Source organism: Homalodisca vitripennis, chromosome 7, assembly GCF_021130785.1.
Source record: "Homalodisca vitripennis isolate AUS2020 chromosome 7, UT_GWSS_2.1, whole genome shotgun sequence".
Classification (NCBI taxonomy): domain Eukaryota; kingdom Metazoa; phylum Arthropoda; class Insecta; order Hemiptera; family Cicadellidae; genus Homalodisca; species Homalodisca vitripennis.
Window position 1 is genome coordinate 61,264,287 of NC_060213.1, and position 22,872 is coordinate 61,287,158.

General features: G+C 33.4%; 1 protein-coding gene across 1 annotated transcript in view; it reads right to left on the reverse strand.

The window, feature by feature from the left end:
• The window catches only part of LOC124365909 (nucleolar and coiled-body phosphoprotein 1-like), a 105,063-nt gene that overhangs the window by 74,784 nt on the left and 7,407 nt on the right, over positions 1 to 22,872 (reverse strand). The window contains exons 3-5 of the mRNA XM_046822030.1: positions 22,147 to 22,272; positions 10,082 to 10,222; positions 5,964 to 6,155 (exon numbers count right to left, since the gene is read on the reverse strand). Coding sequence (XP_046677986.1) covers positions 5,964 to 6,155; positions 10,082 to 10,222; positions 22,147 to 22,272 — 459 coding nt within the window. The remainder of the gene's footprint in view (positions 1 to 5,963; positions 6,156 to 10,081; positions 10,223 to 22,146; positions 22,273 to 22,872) is intronic.

The window sequence follows — 22,872 nt, forward strand, 5'->3', positions numbered from 1 at the left end:
AAAACTAGGTGATAGTAGCAAACCTTATCTCAACACAATATTAAAAAAGGTGATAAGAGCTCAGGCCTACTGCGACCCCCCTCACATCTTTTGTGAGAGTATAAAATAGAGATGGCTATACGTTCATTATCTGCTACAAAGCCAACCAACTCATCTACATTTGGTCTGTCAGTGGTAGCTTACTGTTGTAATTAATTATTTCTGCAATCATTTTGGAATTAATTATAATTGCATCTTCTATTGTTCAAAAATCTATTTTAAATATATTACAGTGTTCTGCATTTTTCTATTATTTATTAATATGCTGTTGTATTTTTAATTTTTGGGCTTTTATCAGACTATAATTCTGATTTCTTTGTAAATGAGTATTCGACAGTGATACCGTAGTATTAAAACCAGTACATAACTAATTAACTAAAATAAATTAGACAATGGAATGAAGATTAGAACTATTGCTTGATCATTTTATTATTTTTGCCAGCTCTTAAATGAGAACACATTTACAGTAAAACATCTATGATCGAAAAAAATAGGGGTTGAACGTGTTTCGGATATCAAAAATTTGAAATAATACGAGATGTATTATAATTATACAAAGAACTTACGGAAAGTATATGTAGGTATAATCAAATTAAAACATTATCATAATATTTTATGATATGCACAAAATAAATGTTTATGATGTGTACAAAAATAATATTTTACAAAACATTTACAATCAACTGAATATAAACTTATATATTCTTGAAAAAAATCGGATGCAAAAGTAAATGACATTGAACTCTTCACTGCAACACACGCACTGAGTGATAATGGGGTAACAGGTTTTCCTGCTGCCAGCAGCAGGGTTGACATGTGTGTCACTGACATCCCAAGATGAGATATGGAAGGAGTGGTGGTGGTGGCAGTGTGGGAGGGGGGGTTCATGTAGGGATGGCGACTAGTCAACTGATGGTAGGTATGATGGATGAGAGAGCAGCAAGTGAAAGCTCAGATAGTATTGAGGAGGATGATTTTTTTGATTGCACTTGTTTTAGAACATTTGCCCAGCGGCAAGGCGGTTGAGGTGTTGTCCTGCAATGACAGTCCCCACAACAAATATTTTGAGTGCTGATAATTTAATATTGGGGTTGCCACTTGTCCAAATTATTTGTTCAATCTGTAGGTTTTTTGATTCGAGGCTACTAGAACTGTTTTCACTACTTCTCAAGTAGTTTCCAGTAACCCAGGTTTCTGATAATCATGGTTTTACTGAACATTCATTTGAAATAAAACTCAGGTTGCAGGTCAGTTCAAACATGCTAGATATACCCCAACTCTCTTTGTAAAAATATCACAGTACCTCCATATGCAGGTTTTCGTAAAGTAATGAAAACAAAACAACTTTTTAAGTGCCAAAAGGCATGGTCTGAAAAACTTACTAATATAATACCATTAAAATTAGAATTAGTAACTGATTCAAAAATAGAAAATTAAATGTTATTTATAATTCATTGTCCGCTTGTCTTTGCTATAGTTATTCATAGACAAAGTGAAACAGAATCACGTTTTCTCGATTGGTAATTTGCGTAATGCCGAACAGCTGTAGTCCGAGAATCTATACAACAGAAACGCGGTGATCTACAAACCTAAATCTAAAATATACTAACTGGAAGCATATTATTATTTTAAAAGCTCAGAGAATTTCCTAATAAGATTATTTATTTATGATTTTTGAAATACAAAATATTACAAAAACGTTTTTGTGATTAGAAATTGAGATACTAATGATAATTAATTAATGACCAAACCGAGTCTCCGCAGATTCGATTATCGAATCCCGCCGATCAATTTTCAAACCTGAATCTTTGTTGAAGATTCTGTAGATTAGAGACTTGGTTTCGACATATCACTAGTTAATATCATAAATGCCATAAAACAGGTATTTGAAATAGAAAATTTCAATATCAAAGTCATAACCGGTGATTTGTTGGTGATTATTGTGAGCCCTCATTACCATTTCTGACTTCCATGACTGGTAGACACCTTGCAAGAATAACGACAATTTCCCCGATCTATCGTGAAATTCACTGATTTTTTCCGTGACTTTTTCCATATTGGTAAATATTTTCTGACTATTCTCGGTTGTCCCGATAGCTAAACACCCTGTTCTTGTTTATTAAAGGAAGTTAAAGGTGAAGCAGACCAAATGAAATTGTATGAAAGAATATACAAAAGAGTTAACACATTTTTCATAATATTACTTCTGTATTATCTGATGGTAAAATTACGGTACTATAATCTATAGTGCATAGGGCCCAATCATAAAAAGCCTGGATTACACACTTAGTGGCATAACATTTTCCTTTTCTATGCCCAAGGTGGACTGGTTGAATGAATTGCACTTCTATGAGTTTAATTCCTTAATTCAACTAGCCATTTCTACAACTTCCTATATTTAACAGATTTTGTATTGATTCTCAACAGATTTGACATTGATTAGAAACATATTTCACATTTACATTTAACATTGTATATTGATTCTCAACAGATTTGACATTGATTAGAAACATATTTCACATTTACATTTAACATTGTATATTGATTCCAGACAGATTTCACATTAATTTTTAGCAGATTTGACATCAAATGTGTAAACATAATTTTTTTAGAATTAAGACTTTTTATCAGGTTTGTTTAAATTTTATAGATTTTATATTTATTTTTTAACCCTAAAACTGGGTTTAAGCAATTACTGATGCATAAAATACATTTACAAAAGGCACACAGCTATTTTCAACACATTAACTGTGTTGTAACAAGATCTCTCACAGCAATTCTATTTTTTTTCTTTTAATAGATGAAAATTTGAAGATAAAGATTCAAGATCTCATACTATACCGTAAAACATTCTTGTTACTTCATATTTTTCATTAGAAAATTTTTAAAACTAGAATGATCACATTTCTAATTACGATTTGTTCACGCAACTTCCGAACACGCAAAATTTACCACATGTTTGTCTGAATTTCCTGTTGAGAGTTTACGTTCTACACAATCGTAAATTTCATTATTGAAAAGAGTGTATTCTTGGCTTTCAGAAATATCATTTCAATAGCCAGTAAGAAAATAAATGTTTATACATTGGTTGCACTCAAAAGATTATGTTATGCAAAATCCCAAAATGCCTAATGCGTCAAAATTCTTTTTTTGCTTTATCGTTGCCTGGATAGTGAAAATCATAACAAAACAAAAAAGAAGTACTATTCTAAGCAACAGTATTGTCACTGAAGACGATGTTCTAGTATTTTATTTTTATACTGTTACACAATTCCAGACTCTGTTAGTAGCGAAGAACAATGGATCATGTATTTGCCATGTTAATTTCTCGGTTGTTATTACACCATTGTCAATACTAGTGTATTGTTTGCTCCTTAATTTAAATCTTTCAAACATTTTATTATTTAGTGTGTATAAATAAATTTTTACAATGAATTATATTTATAGTATATTTAAAAATATAAATTTATAGTGTCCAGTAATAATTACAGAATAAAACTTCACCAGGTGATTTTTTAAGTCAAAAACTACAAGAAATTTCTAACAACACACAGTCCTATCTCTCTGTTTTCCACTAGTCTGTATGTTTGTGTTTTGACTAAAAAATGTTATCTTTGAAGTTGATAAAGGTATAAGCTTATATTTTTACACACCTGTTAGTACAACAAAGACCATTATTTAAAAAAAATTAGAAATAATTATTATCACTTCTGGTTTCAAAATGGCGGCCATACTAAGTTTTCTAAGGCCAAAACACTTAAATCTTTTAGTAAATATACAGGAGTAACAAAACATGGTGAATTTTTGAAAATACTACGACCAAGTTTGTTGTGCTACAATAAATAATAACAGAGAAATTAAAGTTTTCTGAGCACACCCCTCTATTTACATTTAACATACTAATCAAATTAATATTGATGATTTAACAAAAAGAAACAGTGCTATTATTTTTTTATGCCTGAAATAAGCATCTATGAACTGTCAATTTCAATATTTTCACTAAAAATTACTTTAGAGCATTTAATGCTTCTTACATGCTTTGAACAGTATGTTTATTATGTCGACCTCCTTTCTTGTTGCAAAGTCTGAAGCATTGCAAACTCAATCGTTGGATGTCTTTGAAAAGTATTAGTCTCCTGAATCTAAGCTCCTGCCTCAACAATTAGAGCATCAAGGTCCATTTCGTCCTTAACAGAAGTTGAATGTACTAGCTGCTTCATTTGTCCACACATAGAAAATCAATAGGAGTAAGATCTGGCCCAATACATTGTTCTCTGAACACTAAATTTAAATTCCCACGAACTTCAATGGCAAAATGTGCTGGTGCTCCATCACGGAACCATAGGTCTAGTCTGTTAAAGAGGCACATTTTGTAGAAGAAAGAAACAATGTATGACTGAGCAACTGGTCTGTTAAGCTTGCACTTTCTGTAATTTCAAAGGATGTAGAAGGTTTTAGTGCAATACATTCCGTACTGTAGATTTTGATGCGTTCATATTACTTGCAATCGCTCTGGTGCTAAAAGATGGATTTCATTCTGTCATCTTCAAAATCTACTACACTAACTGTTTAGTACAACAACCTACAACACTCATTTCCTTTTCAAAATTTCCATTTTCCCTGAGTCGATTATGAATTGATATAAAACATTTGTAGTTAGGGTATCTTCTATGTGGGAAGCGGTTATCATACAATCTAGAGACTAATCTAGCATTACCATTGGCCAAACCACAAAATGGACATCAACGCACTCAGCATTTGAAAAAATCACCATCACAGATGAGATGTAAAGAACAACTAAAGTTTACATGAAGACAACAATAATGGTCTGTTTATTCCATATGGTGGATAAACAATAATCAGCTGATTATGATGTTAACATGATACATGATCAAAATTAACTTTATTAATGTATTAAATTTAAATAAAGGAGTGTGCTCAGGAAATTTTAAATTCTCCGTTATTATTCATCAAAGCACAACCAACTTGGTTCTAAAATCTTCATAAAAAACTTCAACCTTGTTTTGTTCTTCTGGTGTATTTACTATAAATTTTAAGGATTTTGAATTAATAAGGTTAGAAAATTTAGTATGGCTGCCATTTTGAAACTGGAAGTTATAATTATTTCAACTTTTTAAAATATTGGTCTTTCTTATACTAACAGGTGTGTAAAGTTTTAAGTTTACACATTTATTGACTTCAAAGATAACCTTTTTTAACAGTTATTTATGCCAGTCAACAAAACCTGACAAGAGGAGCTGATGTACATTTCTACAACACAAGAGCGGCACAAAATTATACACTTCCCACCCATCAACTGACCCTCTTTGAAAAACAACCCACATATGCCGGAACAAAATTTCTAACCATCCTACCACAAGAGGTCAAAAACACCACAAGACAACAGCAGCTCAGAAGAAAACTGACTACATGGCTTCTTCACCGCCCTTACTACTCCATTGAGGAATTCCTGGACTGGAGGAGAAATGATGAACCAACACCTTTTCAACCGACCTGAATACAAATTTTATTTTTTGTATACCTATGTAATGACACCATTCTAATCTCAAAAATTATGAATAAAGCATATTGTCTATTAGTAATAAACACAAACATACAGATAGACGAAAAACTAAATGAGATAGGATTATGAGTTATTAGAAATTTCATGTAGATTTTGACTTGAAAATCACCTGGTGAAGTTTGATCCTGTAATTACTGGACACACTGTAAATTTACATTTTTAAATATTCTATGGATATAAGTATTTTTATATAATAATTCAAATCTAATTAATTCTATACCACAAACGTTTGTCAACTAAACCAAAATAAAAACTGAAGTGATGAATTACCAGAGTGAACATTACAAGATAAACTCTTTCTGGTAAATCAATTCCAGTGTTCTACAACTGTAATAGTCACCTGGTCAAAGTTGGTCTCGCGGATGGAGAAGTGCTTGTTGTGGTGTGTGGAGTGGTCAGAGTCACTGCGTTGGCTACCACTGGAACGAGAGCTACAGGAGCTGCGCACAGACGTGTGTGGAGCCTCCTTGCGCTCACTGCCGCACTCCGAGCCACTTTCAGACCAGCATGAGCTCCCACTGCCACTGCCCTCCTGTATCATCATGCACATTCATTAGTGATCCAAGTTCAAAACAACACAGTCTGGTAGGACTGATACATTATCAAATATTTTATAGGAAGAGAGAAACTTACAGATTCTACAGACCAATATCTATACAGTATAAATTCCATTTATTTTCTTGTTTGGGAATACTTTTCTTGAAGCTCAAATTTCCTAACTTTGTTAAGTTATCGATGTTAAAAATCAGACGCCTAAGAAGAAATAACATTATATTGAACAACTTAGTTTTTAGAATTAGTGCCACACCACACCCTACTACTGTACCCTCCAGTAGTCAACGTGTTAATTAATTCCATAATGAGAAGATAGAGGTTGTAAATTAAGTCCTGATATGCCTGGATATATATTCCAAACGGATTGAGGTACTGATGTACAATCTTCACCATACTTATTAAAACATTTGTTTTTAATTTTTTGGAGGATAAAAAATTCCTCCTCCCTTTTCAAAGGGGAGTAAAAGGGAGTAACTTTAAATTTTCAAATTGCAACCCCTATCTTGTGACATGATTCAGTAGGGTTGTTGAGAGATGTAAGAACTTTTAGCTGATGAATTTGCATTTCCATTCTCCTGATGGATTCATCTGTTTTACAGATGTTCTTGTCTCCTCTTTAGGTGAGTTAGTTCTTTGAGGACAAAACTTGAACTATTCTCATGTGTCTCGGCAGTTTGAGTTTCTATATTTTTTTAGTACTTTAGGTTCAAAATCTTGGCTAATTTTGCTTTTATATTGTTTGAGCTGTTTAATTTCATTAAGAAGTTTACAAATAATGTTTTCCTTCTCTCTGTCTTGTTCTTCAAATAGTTCCCTAAGGTCAGCCTGGATTTGTTTTTCTTTTAATAACTGGGTTTTAACATAGGGCCTAGTTTAGTTTTTCTACAATTGTGCTATATTTGTGCATAATTATTTCCTTTTCGTCCTTTAAAAGGCAAACTTTATACGGTTCTAGCCAAGTTCTCTTTCCTATTTCCATATTCCAACTGGCAAATACCTAATAAAAAAAAATCTGTAGGGACAATGGCAATGTCCTGCGCATATCAACACAATGCATGCATGATATCTTTCAGTTAGAATATTAGGTGCCCAGCTTACCCCTTTATGTATCTGTATTTTGTGAAGTATCTAATTTTTGTGGTGTGTAGGTGGCATTACAATGTAAGAGGTTGTTTGCCCATAAGTTTTGCTAGTAACCTCGAACAGAAATTTGCTTCATGTCATTGTGTTTTTATTGAATAGACTTTTAAAATGACAAATCACAAGATAGGGGTTACAATTTAAAATTTACCCCCTTCTAAACCCTTTTTAAAAGGGGGGTAGAATTTTTTTATCCTCCAAAAAATCCACAAAAGTATCTATCAGGACTTAATTTACACCCTGTACAACATTAACTAGTAGTTACTTGACAACACAGTAGAACACAACACCCTGTAACAACATTTCTAAGGCCAACAAAATTGCTTAATAGGCTAACTAAAATGTATAGATCTATTGTATTATCTGTTCAAGTGCCTAAAGATTTGTAACTAATAATATTAGATTCAAATGTTTCATCAATTTATGATAATCTAATATTAAAGAACATATTGTGGCATGCAAACTGCAAAAATCTTCTTTCATATAAAAAAAGGAAAGAAAAAGAGTTCAAAGTGTTGTATAGCTATTAATATTATTCAATACTCTCTCTGAGTATATACTGAATTTCCAAGTTAAAGTTAAAGATACAAGAAGATACTCAATCTCAACGGTAGCATATACTGAATGTATTTAAATAATCTACTCCCTTGAGCTCTTTGTACAATAGAGATTAAGAAAGACTGAGTGAGATTGTTAACTTTCTGATTTGCAACAGTATAGACATCTATCTTCAATCATTAAATGTTATATAATCTATACGTAAATTAGCTATTCTAGTTCATCTAATAAAAACAGTGATAAGAACTAGGGGTAGGATTTTCTGTACAATGCATAAAACAATTGCATACCGTACTCATGCAAAGTACTAGATAATACTGATTGGTCAGTCAGATTGAACTCATGTTAACAACTAAAATTGAAGTGGTCGACCGTCTGTGGTTATCGATGAGCTTGTCCAACAAATCAATCATAAGGGTAAGAAATGTCAAAAGTTTACAATCCCAGATCCATCAAATCATTTTCCACAGATGTCAAGAACTCTAGTCTATGAAACTGTGACTGATATTTGGATATCACACATTTTGTTCCCAATAAGTACCAAAAATCTTGACAAGTAAATTCAAAACACAGAGGATGGGACAACATCTATTTTTTTTTTACTGGTGCCATGAAGGTGATCCTTTTCTTAACTACATAATCACTGATGATGAAATACAGGTTTCTTATGTTAATGTCAAACAAAACAGATAATCAATTGAGTGAGATCAGTTATGGCGATTAGTTATGTTGGTAGGCGGTAGAATTTCATTCAATAGGAACTGATAAGATAATAAGAAAGTTACAAAAATATGTGCAATGCACGTATAAAGCAACTTGTTATTTATTAAGTAACTTACTCTCCAAAAGATACTAGTAATACGTAATACGACGTAATACAACACTTCAGACTTAAAACCTTTTTTTGTTTTAATTTAAATATGTGATAAGAATATTAATAACAGGAAACGAAGCTATATTCTCTTGCATTTAGAATAAAATAAGTAACAGAGAATACAATCCAAAGTTAGTGTTTGTACTGCCAGCCGCCACCTTTTTCCTGTGTAAACCATTAACAGAAACATGTAGAAAATTATGTATTCTGCAGTCAGAGTCATTCACTATGCTGAGAGTGTTTGTTTTGTGTGGCTCTCATATTCTATTTATGAATCAATGGATCTTAAAAAAATCTTTTGAACTTTATAATCTTAAAAAATGGATGAATTTATGAAAGAATGAACCATGAAAAAAGATACTATTTTTATTCCTAACCATTCATGTAATGCATTAATAATCTATAAAATTATATTAACAAAGAAATTGTCTATTGTGACACAAAAACTGTATGCAAGTCACAAAATGCATTTGATTGAAAGCAGTCATTTCTACATCATAGTTAAAAACAATAAAAAAATTAATTGTCTAAAGTTATTTTTACAACAACATAATTTTCATATCCATCAAATATAGTGTGCCCACTTCAAGTTTTGCACAACTGTGTAAACACCACATCAGTGACATTGCATTAATTAGTTCTAACATTCCATTATAAGAAACAACTGAAGCTATACTCTGCTATTTCTGTTTTATTTTGACCGTAATACTGAACCTTTGGTACTATAAGATTTTCATTAAAATAAATGGCAATAAGTAAACTGAAAATTAAGATTACTTTTAACACATTGACTGCAGTGGAATATTTTATAACATTCTGCTTGGAACTGAATATATTTTATTGGAAACCTAGTATTGACTTTAGAAATGGAAAATACAATGATGAGTACCTGCACACATGTTACATTATTTTTTTTACAACGTCATAATTTCAAGCAAAACTTCCTGCACTCAGCACCTCTGAAAGATATTTATGAACAAATTAAACTATGTATGGCATAAACATGTAGTTTAACACATTCGTCGTGGGAAATGAGACAGGATGGAACCAAAAATACACATTTGGTAGGCCTACCGGTACGGCCCGGCTGTGGCATTACCCATTTACTAAATGCTATCGTTCCAAATACCTTCAATAATGAAAAATGTATTAAATCATCAAGATGATATTGGTAATTTACAACCACATAGCATCCAGCCAGTATCTCAAAAGTAAATACCATAAAATCAACAAGAAAAAAGTCATCTCCATTTCATAATCTTAAAATTAAATCTTAATCTTTAAAGTACATTAATCATTAAACTAAATTTTTAAATGAGAGGTATACTAACCTCGCTGTCGGTGTTGGACTCGCCGCCACTGTCAGAGCTGGAGTCGGCCTCAGAATCTGACCCCGAGCTGGACTCTGCGCTGGGCTGCGGTGGCTCAGGCTTGGGTGTCATCACTGGCGCCGGCATTGGTGTCAGGGGTTCCTACACAACATGCCCTCCACTTTAGTAATATTCGTTTTTGAGCATTGAGAAAAATTAATCCATCAGCATTAATTTTTTTTTTTTTTTTGGGTGCAAGTCTATTTACTTCACAATGTAGCTTGTTTATATTTTCATTTTAATTGAAAGCCACATATGTAGCTTTTATCTGAGTTTTACATTCTGTATACAGCGTTTAGGCGGGGCCAACTTCAGGTGATATCAAGTCACATAACTGACCACGGCCATCGGCTGTCAGCCTGTGTAACCAGTTGCACTTTTGTATTTTCGTATCAATTCAATTGAGTCTAGTAATGGTGGGTCAATTTCAGAGTTAATGTGCTCAGCACAGGTATGTAATGGAATGATGACCAACGTAGGCAAGCAGTTTCTAGAGAGGTTGGCAGTGGCAGTACGGTACGAGCCTGTGATGAACTGGGATGCACCCTGGACCATGACAGTGTTCATCATGATTGTTGTGATGCGTAAACTACACACTTTAAATAAACCGTTACAAAAATTGTTCTTATAGATCCACATACAACGAGAACTACATGAAGGTTATATTTGAATAATAAAAATGTGTTTTACAGTGGTTGTTTATTTATTATGTCTATATTACTTCTCTGATATTTTTGACATATATATATATATATATATGTATCCACCAATAATCGAGCATGTTTGACAATTCGGCATGCCACAAGTCCTGATCGTGCCAGATTAATGGAAGTACTGTAGTTGTATTTATATTTCTCTAAATACTTATTTTACAAAAGCTAAGTTATATTATAGTTAACACATTGTGAATCAAATTGTTTGGCCGTGTGTGTTGCAGTGGGTGCAAATTCATCAATATCAGCACCAGAACAATAACTCTGCACCCCATCAAACAGTCCAATGTTTTTTACTACTATTTTGTACTGAATAATATAATAGTATACTAAACCGATACCATAAAATGTGAAAGTAGGTGCTGCTGAAAAACAGCTGAGGAAAACAACAGATCAGTAGTGCTACTTAGTGGAGAGAAATTCAGCTGATTTTTCAACTTCTAAATACAACTGCAATCTATAGAATATCTAAAAACGCATTTGAGAAAACTAAAAAAGACCATTATTAAAAACATTCAGTAGATTAGTAATGACGCTCATGCAGCCTTGACATTGACATTATAACTATTGGGACGTAAAATTAAAAACAGATAGCCTTAGTGACCAAAGCTTGTTGCTGAGCCACTAGACTTAGCATGCTGAGATATTTCATCAATAATCCGAAATGGGTAACATAATTGGTTGTAGACATTTCTTCATTGAAGACACATTATACATTCTTTATTCATGTATAAAAAAAATACAGCAGTCCAGCAACAAATCCAATGCAGTTTGGGAGATAGTGAACAGCAAGAAAACAAGGGGTGAAAGAAGAATCCACCCATCAAACTAATTACTGAAGGGAAAAACTATAGAAAAACCTGAAGATATTGCAGAAAAATTCAAAAACTACTTCTCAATTATAGCAAGAGACACATTAAGAGCAGCTAGCAATAAACCCAACTACTAGAGTCACAACACCTAGCCCTAGGTTAACACAGACAAAGCTTAACAAGCACAACTGTGAAGGTAGTTAGTTGAAGATATCATCTCCTCCCTTAAGAATAAAACTTCCTTTGGTCTAGATAAAATCTCTGCTAAGCTAGTAAAACACTGTGCAGAAACGATCAATGCTCCTCTTGTGGATATCATCAATAAATTCATCAAAAGCAGCATCTTCCCCTGAGCACTTCAGTATCAAAAGTATACCCAAAACTGAAGAAAGGAGTCTCCACCAACCTTAGTAACTATCGTCCCATTTCCATAATTCCCACCTTTTCCAACATCTATGAGAAAATTATACTAAAAAGGCTCATAGACCAAACTCAACTTGACCTGTATTGCTAATATATACGAGGGCCATGTGGAAAGTGCAATAAAGACACAGGAGTAAATATTAATAAATATAAAAATTTTTATTGGAAAGAGCATACTTTACACTACTTCTCCACATAATCTCCAAGCAAATTTAGGCATTTGTCATAACATGTGACGAGTTCTTGTGTTCCAACGTAATAGTCCTCCGCAGCCAGCATATTGAGATACCTAGTCACGCCTTATTTGTCACTATCACACCAGAAAGTCTTTAAGCTTCATGAAGAGATACAAATCCGAAGAGGCACAGTCCGGGCTATAAGGTGGATGGTCGAAGGTTTCCTACTTGAATTGCTGCAAAAGTTGTTCTGTTATCGCAGCTGCGTGAGACCTGGCATTGTCATGAACAAGAATGACGCCTGTAGACAATAGACCTCGCCATAGGTTGTATAATGCCCACCATAATTTCTGTAATGTTTCACAATACGCATTAACATTAATTGTGTAAGGCTCCACGGGCCATAAAATCAATGAGCAATACACCTAGTCGATCCCAGAAAATGGCTGTCATGAGTTTTCTGGGGGATGGAACTGTCTTGAATTTTTTTGATTTGGTTGGTGAATGACTATAATCCATTGACTGTTATTTCCTCTTAGGTGATTTATAACAAACTCATGCATTATCCTCAGTAATGATGTACGTCAGGAAAGAGTCTCCTTCATCGGAAAAACTTTCCAGAGACATCAATGCTGCAGCCATACGCTTTGTTTTGTGCTCATCTGTAAGCATGCGAGAGGCTCCACTTGCACAGATTTTGCACAGATTTTTGAATACTGCAGATGGCCTCTGACAATTTCATGAATAATTGTTCGAGGCACATTAGGAAAATGTTCACTGAGTTCAATTGTGACGAGCCAATAATTTCTCACACATTCGTCTACTGAACTCAGCAGTTGATGTGTAATGGTCGCCCTGAACACTCCTCGTCACGTGTATTCCCCTTCTCCAGGTTAAAGTTGTGACACCAGCGCCAACAGATGACTTGTCCATCACATTGTCTCCATACACCTCCTTTAATTGGCTATGAATATCACAAGTTCGAACATTTCGTGCATTACGAAATTTAATCACAGCCCTCACTTCACAACTGGCGGCGTTCTCAATTTGTTTAAACATTATAACTGATCACTGACACAACACAGGCAATGCTAGCGTCACGCAACCTCGCACAGAGCAGGCAGACAAACACTGACGTAGTGTGTCCCTGCCCAGCGGCTACACGTGTTGTCAGCATTTCACGCAGAACTAACGGATACTAATTTCTGGATGGCCATCGTAAATAAAACTTCCAGTCTATAGATCAGTTTATCAAGCGGACAGACAGTAAATGAAATATTTCCAACCCCACAACTGATAGGTTTCACTAATGTTTAGCCAATAACTGTGTAATTAGCAAACAAAGCTGATTAATTTTTTTGTTAATAACTGTGTAATTAGCATACAAAGCTGATTAAAATTTTTGTTCAAAGAATTGGTTAAGTAATGTTTAAATAGTTACTGACATTGTCTAGTTTAATTGTAATTGTTCCAAATGCAGCAAGATCATAAACATAGTCGTTAAAATAACATAAAATTTGAACAAAGAACTGTTCATGTTCCTTATCAAGGTTCTATTATAGTCTAGTATGTTTATGGCTACTAGGTTTAGCATTTCAAATTAAAACTGTCATAAGAATACCCTACACACTGGAGCTTCTTCCTCAAATGTTGTGAACACTTACTCAAATATGTATTACATACTGCTACATAATATAAATTGGTAGACATTGACACAGTGTACAACTAGAACTCCATTGTATTCTAAAATAAAACTATTTGAAGAAATAAAAAGAGGCCTTTTTTATTAATTTTTAAGCCAAACTTAAATCTTTTCTGGCTGGCATAATTTAACACATAAAAAATTACAAAACAATTAAAATTGTGTGATAATTTGCTTTGCTGTGGAGTGACAGTTTTAGTTTTTATTTTAGTTAATATTATACTTTTTTATAGGCTTATACTATCACACCAATTGGTGTAAAAAATGTACTAATTAAATTAAGGCATTTAAAATAAAATTCTTTGATTAATTCAGGGAAGTCTGCAAACCTTAGAGTCTGTAGTTTTTTAACAAACCCATGGAAGGTTATCATGTAATAAATTATTTTGATAAATTTCGAAGTTGCACACGAAAAGCTGAGGACTTCGCTGACATTACATTGTCAATAGATCTCACAAACTACACAATAAAATTCAGATGCATATCTTAGTTTGATAGGTATTGTGTATTATTCCACATAAGTACATGAAATGAACTTGTATTGTTTTGGAAAAAAACACAGTCTTTGTTGTACGAGGGGGTACCCAAAAGTAACCGGAATTGTATTGCTGGCAGCCGGCAGCGTGTAGTACACATTCCTGCCGCTAGGCGTGTGTCGCGCAACCCATTGCGAGCTCAGTGACCCCAGTTCCGTTGTCCTAGTGCATTCTGTTCGTTCGTAGTGGGTTTTCGCTAACCCTGTTTTGTTCTTGTTTCATTTTTTGTCATGGCAAGTTTAAGTGAACAACGTGCAGCTGTGAAATTTTGTTTTTTACTTGGTAAAAATGCTGCAGAAACTATTTTAATGTTGAATACAGCTTACAAAGATGATGCTATGGGGAAAACTCAGGTCTACGAGTGGTTCGCTCGATTTAAAAATGGCGACATGTCGATTGAAGACAAACCTTGTTCTGGACGTCCATCAACCTCTCGAACGGACGAAAATGTTGAGAAAATTCGTGAACTTGTGCTCACCGACCGTCGACAGACAATTGAGGAACTATCAGAGAGTAGTGGGTTAACTTGGAGCTCGGTTCAGCGAATTTTAACAGGAGATTTAGGACTGAAAAGGGTTGCTGCCAAATTTGTTCCTCGACTTCTGACTGACCATCAAAAGGCACATCGAGTTGAAACTTGCCGCCTTCTGAAAGAACATCTCGAAAGTGATCCTGATTTTCTGGAAAAGGTAATTTACTGGTGATGAGTCATGGTGCTATGGTTATGACCCAGAAACGAAGCAACAGTCAAGCCAATGGAAGTCGTCATCTTCACCTCGTCCAAAGAAATGTCGGCAAGTCAAATCAAACATCAAAACCATGTTGATTTGCTTTTTTGATGCTAAAGGCATTGTTCATTCTGAGTTTGTTCCTCCAGGTCAGACTGTCAACCAAACATTTTATTTTGAGATTTTAAGAAGATTGCGCAACAGTGTTCGCCAGAAAAGACCCGATTTGTGGCAGACTGGAGACTGGTTCTTCCACCACAACAACGCACCGGCACACACAGCCATCTCAGTTAGGCAGTTTTTAGCCAAAAACGGCATGGTTCCGCTGCCCCACACACCTTACTCGCCTGACCTCGCTCCATGCGTCTTTTTTTTATTTCCACACATGAAAAGAGGCTTGAAAGGTCAACTATTTGACAGCGTTGAAGAGGTTAAGAAAAAAACAAAGCTCGAGCTTGCAGCCATTTCTAAAGATGACTACAAAAAATGTTTTAATCAATGGAAATACCGTTGGGACAAGTGTATTAGTTGTAATGGAGATTATTTTGAAGGAGATAAGGTCGTATTGTAAAAAATTTGATAATATATAATTTTTATAAAATAATTCCGGTTTTCTTTTGGGTACCCCCTCGTAGACTAAGTAATCTCAAAAATTTAGAAATGGCACCAACAAGCAAGAAATACACTCAAGTAATTATTCTAGTTTTCAATAGTGATTTGAGTTGATTTTCTGTACTGTTAATACAACAAACACATGAAATTCAATGACCTATTGAATTTGAGAAAGAAACCCCAGTTATAATGCAGCCTTAAAACATATTGTACTTCATATGGACTAAAGCAAATCAGTCTAAGATCGAGAATAGCTTGTTGCTCAGCACTAAGTGGTAGGGCTGTGCTGACGGTGATTTCAGTTCTAGTGTGATTTAGTGTGTGTAGCACTAACTCCAGTCCCGATCTGCAATTGTTAATCTCCTTCAAATTTCATTTCTTATTGGCAGACCATTTTGAGTTTAATACGACTGTATTAAAAAAAGAATACATACATACATACATACATATATATATATATATATATATATATATATATATATATATATATATACATATATATATATATGCAGGGGTGACAGGGCTAGGTATGCATATAAACATAAAAAGACAGAGCAACCTGTAATGGCACATGGCTTTGATGCATAATGAAGAAACATATTCTGCCAAACCAATAAGAAAAATATCACAAAATACTAGCTCATTTCAAAATCACAATTTCCAGTAGATTGAATTTAAGAAAATTTAGTCAACAAAGTTAATTTAGATTATCTTACAATATGATAACTATTCTAACGAACTTACCTCATATTAATTCTTTATTTTGATTTTCTGTGTAGATGTTTATTATGTTCTTGTAACCATACTTATTATATTTTGTTTTGTTTCCTGAAGATAGATTAAACAAAAATATAGAACTTGCTTATTATTATCTCCTTAATTCTTACTCTGATATACATTCCTGCTCAAAATTACCACACACCTGATTTTAAAACACTGTTAAATCAAAGCTTATATTTTTATTATGAGCAAAATATGAAAAAGGTTAAAAAAAAGAGTGTGTAGGAAAAAATCAACTTTATTTTAAACTCAAAGAACAAAAGATTAGGAAATTTAAATTAAAGTACAAATTGTAAAAATTTGTATTTTTTCAATATTGATCATCATTAAAACATACCTCGGTACATTGATAACTGAAGGGCTGTCCTCTCAGTATAAGGTATTGCATACTCTTGCATTTATAACGGTCTGGATACGTCTTCCCTTTCCTTCGACGAGATGTTGGAGGTGATCTTGAGGGATGTTGCACTATTCTTCTTTTACGGTGGCTTCCAGTCGAACCAGACGGCCAGGTGGTGGATCTCGGCCAGTGAGAACATGCCTTTTCAACATGTCCCATACATGCTCTATTGGGTTAAGGGCCGAACTTCTTGCAGGACAATTCATGGTGGCTATTTTGACATCATGTAGGAAGTCCGCTACAACCTGAGCACTGTGTGGATGGACGCGCATTGTCGTGCATAACGATGAAGTCACCACCAACAAAAGGTGTATATGGCACCACATATTCTTCCAAAATGTTTGCTACATACCTCTGAGCACTCAGAGCTGGTCTCGGTACACTCGCCAATTCTGTGCGAGACTCAAAAGAACATCCACTCTAAATTATAATCGATCCACCTCCAAAAGGCTGTCCTGGTGACACACAGGCTTCAGAAAATTTCTCTCCTTTACGGCGCCACATACATTGACACCAATCAGGACCAAACAGACTTATTTTGGTCCCAAACTTGCAAATGTACAATACCGATGTTTTTGAGCAAACTGAAGACAAACTTTTCGATGATTTCCAGCAGGTCTCCTACTTCTTAAATTAAATTTGAGAAGACAGCATCGAATGGTTGGAGCAAAAATATTGATGTTGCTAACTGAAAGCACTAGACAGTCCAATTGCTTAAAGCACTAAGTCTAAAGAAAACCGATAATCTCTTTAGTTTGTTGCTTTAGGACGGCCTTACCCGTGCCTTCCATGACCAAATTCAGTTTCACGGAAAATAGAGACAGCCCTAATAACTGTAGTGTGATGTACACCTAGCCGCCTAGACACTTTACTTTAAGAAATTCCAGCTTCCACTAAAGCCTTGAATTCGGTCAAATATAAATTTGATCTATATTAATGAAAACAACCACTCTACATGAAAGTTGGATGGAAATGACTAAACATCTTCCCATATTCAATTAAAAACAGAGGACAGATAAGCTTAACAAAGGAAAACCTGATAAGGGTATAATTTTCCTGTTACTGATAATGATTTATCAGATTGAAATAAATAATTTCTTTTTATCTTATAGATCTTATCTGCTATACTTGAAGGCTAAGATAACAACTAATAGCAAAATATTACTAAAACTTTTGTTAAAATTGTTGTATTGGAAGAAATTATAAGGCCTACGGTAATATTGAGCGGAAGTGCATGTATGTATATCATTGTTTAATAAAGAAATTCAGAATTTTATTTTAACAAAATTAAATGTTTGTTTAGTTAAATGTTAGTTTTTATATTGACCAAAATAATAGTTTGCCATAAAGTTTCCAATATACATATTAATTAAGAGAGAAACCCATGTATTGTAAATTAAGTCATTTGAAGAAAACAACAAATCTGAGATAGCAATTAGTTATGAAATGTTTTTTAGTGTATAAAAAACATAGTATATGTTGTATTAATGTAGAAGCATATTGTAGTTACACAAACAAAAAAGTGTGATATGGTGCGTAAGACTGTAAGAACTAATGTCTAGTGCATGTGCAATAAATGTTCAATAAAATTGACGACAATCCAAATTTTTTTCAAGAGTGCTGTTCCCAGACGTAACAGTTACACAGGTGGTTCTGTTGAGTCCAGATGGCAGCAAGCCAGTGCACAACTGTTGTGTTACGTTTGGTCCCTAATGACACAGCTAACCAATCTCCATTATTCTAACTTCAGATTGATGTTTAAACAGTACATCCCTTACTTCTTATTCATTGTAGCATTCTTCATGGAACATCATATACATATGATTGAAAAATAAACATTAAGTAATTAATTTAAATACTGTAAAAATTTAGACAAGTGTACGCTTTTCTGCCAAAATTAGTTTTAACCCAAGAGAGTGTCTAATACTCATTTAAAAATATTTCATTCATGACTCCTCAGATAAAAATTTTTGTATTGAATTGTTTTATCATCATAATACAAATTTTACCAATATTTTGTTTGTCATATTCATCGCTAATTTTAATAAGGAAGTGGTTTGATGTAGTAAAAGGTTCAAAATTCAAAATTGACCTACTTCCTTTTGATAAGAATATTATTATTGCTATAATGAATATTATATTAATTCTAGTACATAATTATTATTAATAGTATTTAATGTAATTGGTTTTGCAGTATAACAAATATTTTTGGAAGAAGACTTATTTAAACATTTACATTTTAAATGGAGATGTTTGTATTCTTTAAAATAATACTGATTCCACTGTAAATGTAGGTAGAATAACAGTATACAAATATTTTTTTATGAATTAAATTTAAAAAAATAGAATGCAGATCACCCACAAACAGCCTGCTAGAGAAAAAAAAAACCACCTACCAGTTAAATGTTTCTCAATTAGGGTTAATTACCTCCTTATTAAGAATAAGAATAAGAATAAGAATAAGAATTCGTTTATTGTCATAGAGCTTACACGAGCATCGACACAAGTCATGTATAAAATATAAAAATTAGCATAAGTCCAGACAAGGAAAATTCAGTACCCAAAATATGAAGTTGCCAAAACAGTCACGCCACAATTTAAATTATTTTAAAATATAAATAAATAAATAACAAATTAAAACAGGTATGTAACAAATAAACAAACAACAAATAACAACAACAAGTAAAACACAGCCTCAGAAATTACAACAACAGAATTATATAACATTGATAAATTTTTTAATATAGTTTGTATAAATAAAAAACCATGACATTAACATTTAAAATCTAATCATTAAAACTAAATAAGTTATGTCTAGAAACTAACAGTTCTACAGTCAAAAAATTCTTTCAATGAATAAAATGGATTGACTAAAAGCCAGGAATACAATTTTTGTTTAAATTCATTAAAACTATATTTCAAGATAAGTGGTCTTAAACAGTTGTATACTTTCAAAGCAACAACTGTGTGACTATTAATAGTTTTGTTTAGTCTATAAAATTCTATGGATACACTTTCTTTATTTCTGGTGTTATACATATGTCTGTCACTGTATGTCTTCAGAACTGTATTTGACAGAACAACAAAAACTGAGCATGTAAGAATCAGGTACCAAACTCTTCAAGTACTAATGCAGGTAGTCATTAACCCACCGTGGCCGAAAGACATGTGCCACATGTCCAACCATTCGACTAAATGCTGAAAGACGTGAGCTACATGTCCTTTGTTCACCGATTACGGTTTATTTTGTGCTTTTTCCACTAGAATACGCTCAGATGCTCTCAGTTACGTTTGTTACTATATTATTTTCACAGTAGTAGCCTACAAATAATATCAGCTGGAATGTTATCAGCTATTACTAATACGACCTTTAATTTCACTTTCAGTTTTGTTTGTAATAAATGTTGCATTTGTTGTTTACAATGGGCGATAGCCTGTGTTCTTCAGAACTTGAAAGATTGTTGTTATAAAGTTGCAGTGACTGAGAATATGGTAACAACAATGATTTGTTTGATGATGAATTAGTTCGAGTTTGTCTGTGAATATTAGTGTATAATCCCGAGCTGTGCGAAACTGCTAACAGGCTAAATCACATTCTAGATTTATTTTAATATTTTAGTTCAGTACTTACCTAAATAAATAAATGCACACAGTATTGCATAAAAATATATAATTTGTTAAAATAGTGCATTTAAAATTACCGTAAGTAAACTGTATATGCGCTGCAGCAGAGCAGCCAACTGCCTACCGATGTAAACAACTGGGTGTCAAGCACTAAGGTTTTCCTTCGCCCGCAATGGGTTAAATGATTTCTAAAATTTTGTATGTGTTTTAATGAGACCTAAATATTACTGTGAAGTTCTGATTGGAAGATCACATGGGAGTTAAAAGCCCCAACAATGGTGGAAAACACAAGTAGTAATGAAAACGTAGTGTATAATATATTCTTTAGACACACTGGCCTAGTGAAGTCTATAACGACATAAGGATAAATAACTATTACAGCAAGTTGGTATGCCCAACAATGTTTACCAGAAGTTTTGAAGGGTTTAAACATTACAGTTTTCATACACCACAATAAAAACATCTAATCTTACAAACTGTTTTATGATTTTAAACGCTTACAAACTTTTCTGCATAAACTTTACAGTTTTTGAGAGGAAAATAGCATCAGAAAGACTAAAGCAAATGCTTTCTTTGTCTGACCTTGCTATGTGTGGTTTTTGGTTATTTTTCAATATAAACTCTAAAAATAACGCTTGTGCTTTGTCTTGGAAATTAGCACTGATGAAACGATTATTGCGAGAGACAGCTATATGAGCCTTATCAGGGTTAGACTTCAAGGAATGTTTTACAGAAGCATTTATAAGCATTTATTATAATTTTGTTTTTGTTTAAATTACCTGATACCTTTTCAATATTTAATATATTTAGAAAAATGTGATTTTGTATTGTATTTGTACCCTACTCTACTTAGTTGTCTAACGGCTTTCAGATTCTTCCCTTGGCACAAAAATCCTCCAGATGTTTTGCACATGACATCTCCACCAATGCGCACCAGAGTGAAGTGTTAGTAAAATGATTTTGATGTCAGTATTTGTTGCTTTTTTGCTAGTAATCTGAGAAACCCATTGTTCTTGGCATAGAAATTGTTTTTTGTATAACGAGTTTTTGAGACTATAATATTATGCTGCCTTGACCTAGAATGTGTTGTGTTCTTGCTAATACCTTCAAATAAGATGCTGAGGCGGTGAAAATACATAAGTCAAAAGTTGTATGGAAATGTGAGAAGAGGTGCAAGATTGATGCTTGAAAATATGGCCATGGACAAGGATAGTGATACTGTTCATTTATCAAAAGAACTTCATTCACTGAGCAACATTATGTACATTAAATGGTGTCACAATAATTTAAAGAAAACAAATGCAAATACATTATATAAATACAAGCTTCTGTTAAAGAGATGATGGTACACATTGGGTTTCATTTGTTGGGTACAGTAACCTAACACCCTGCTCCTGCAGGCATGCTGATGCCTCCATGAGCACAGTTCAACAACATAATAACGCTCACATTCCCATAATTTTGTACCTGCTTGCCTGCAGCTGAGTTAAGCCTAGAATCAAGAATGAAGAGGTACTAACCTTGATGGCATCCATGTCAACAGTGGAGGGGAGCTCATCTGGTTCGGAATCCTCCGCCGGATGGTGGATGATGGCACTCCAGGCCGAGCTGGCCAGGATGTCCCCTGGCCCAGACACCGGTCCGAACTGTCAACACATGTACGTGCAATCAAATATTTGCAATAACTTGATTGCGTATTTAGCTCAAAAATTTTACAAATCATTAACCATTCACCTTCTAAAAATATTCTACCTAGTACAAAATTCCAAGCAAATTAATAATAATCATCTTTTAAAAAAGATCAACAATCAAGTAAGAGTACAATCAGCATTTATTCAAAGTAGTTTTTTTTGAGATAATACAACAAAATAGTAGCCTAATTATTTTATAACTCCTTGTAGGAGCATATTCATGTAATCTATTATTACGTAAACCTAAAATATAATGTGCATTGAGAATTGTTGTTTTATGTATATTTGTGGTCTCAATACGGTCTATCAGCAGTTAAGACAATATGATGGAAAGATTCCACAAATGTATGGACTATTAACTCTAGAAATCACATGTCATAAATGTAAGACAACAAACAGCTGTCTTAAAGAACTGTTAAAAATTTCATTATCTGTTAATACTTGGTTTATAATTTATCTTTAAAATAGAATTTCTTATAGGAAAATTGATATCAAATATTAATTATAAACAATAATTAGTACTAACAGATAATCATATTTTTAATCACACATAGA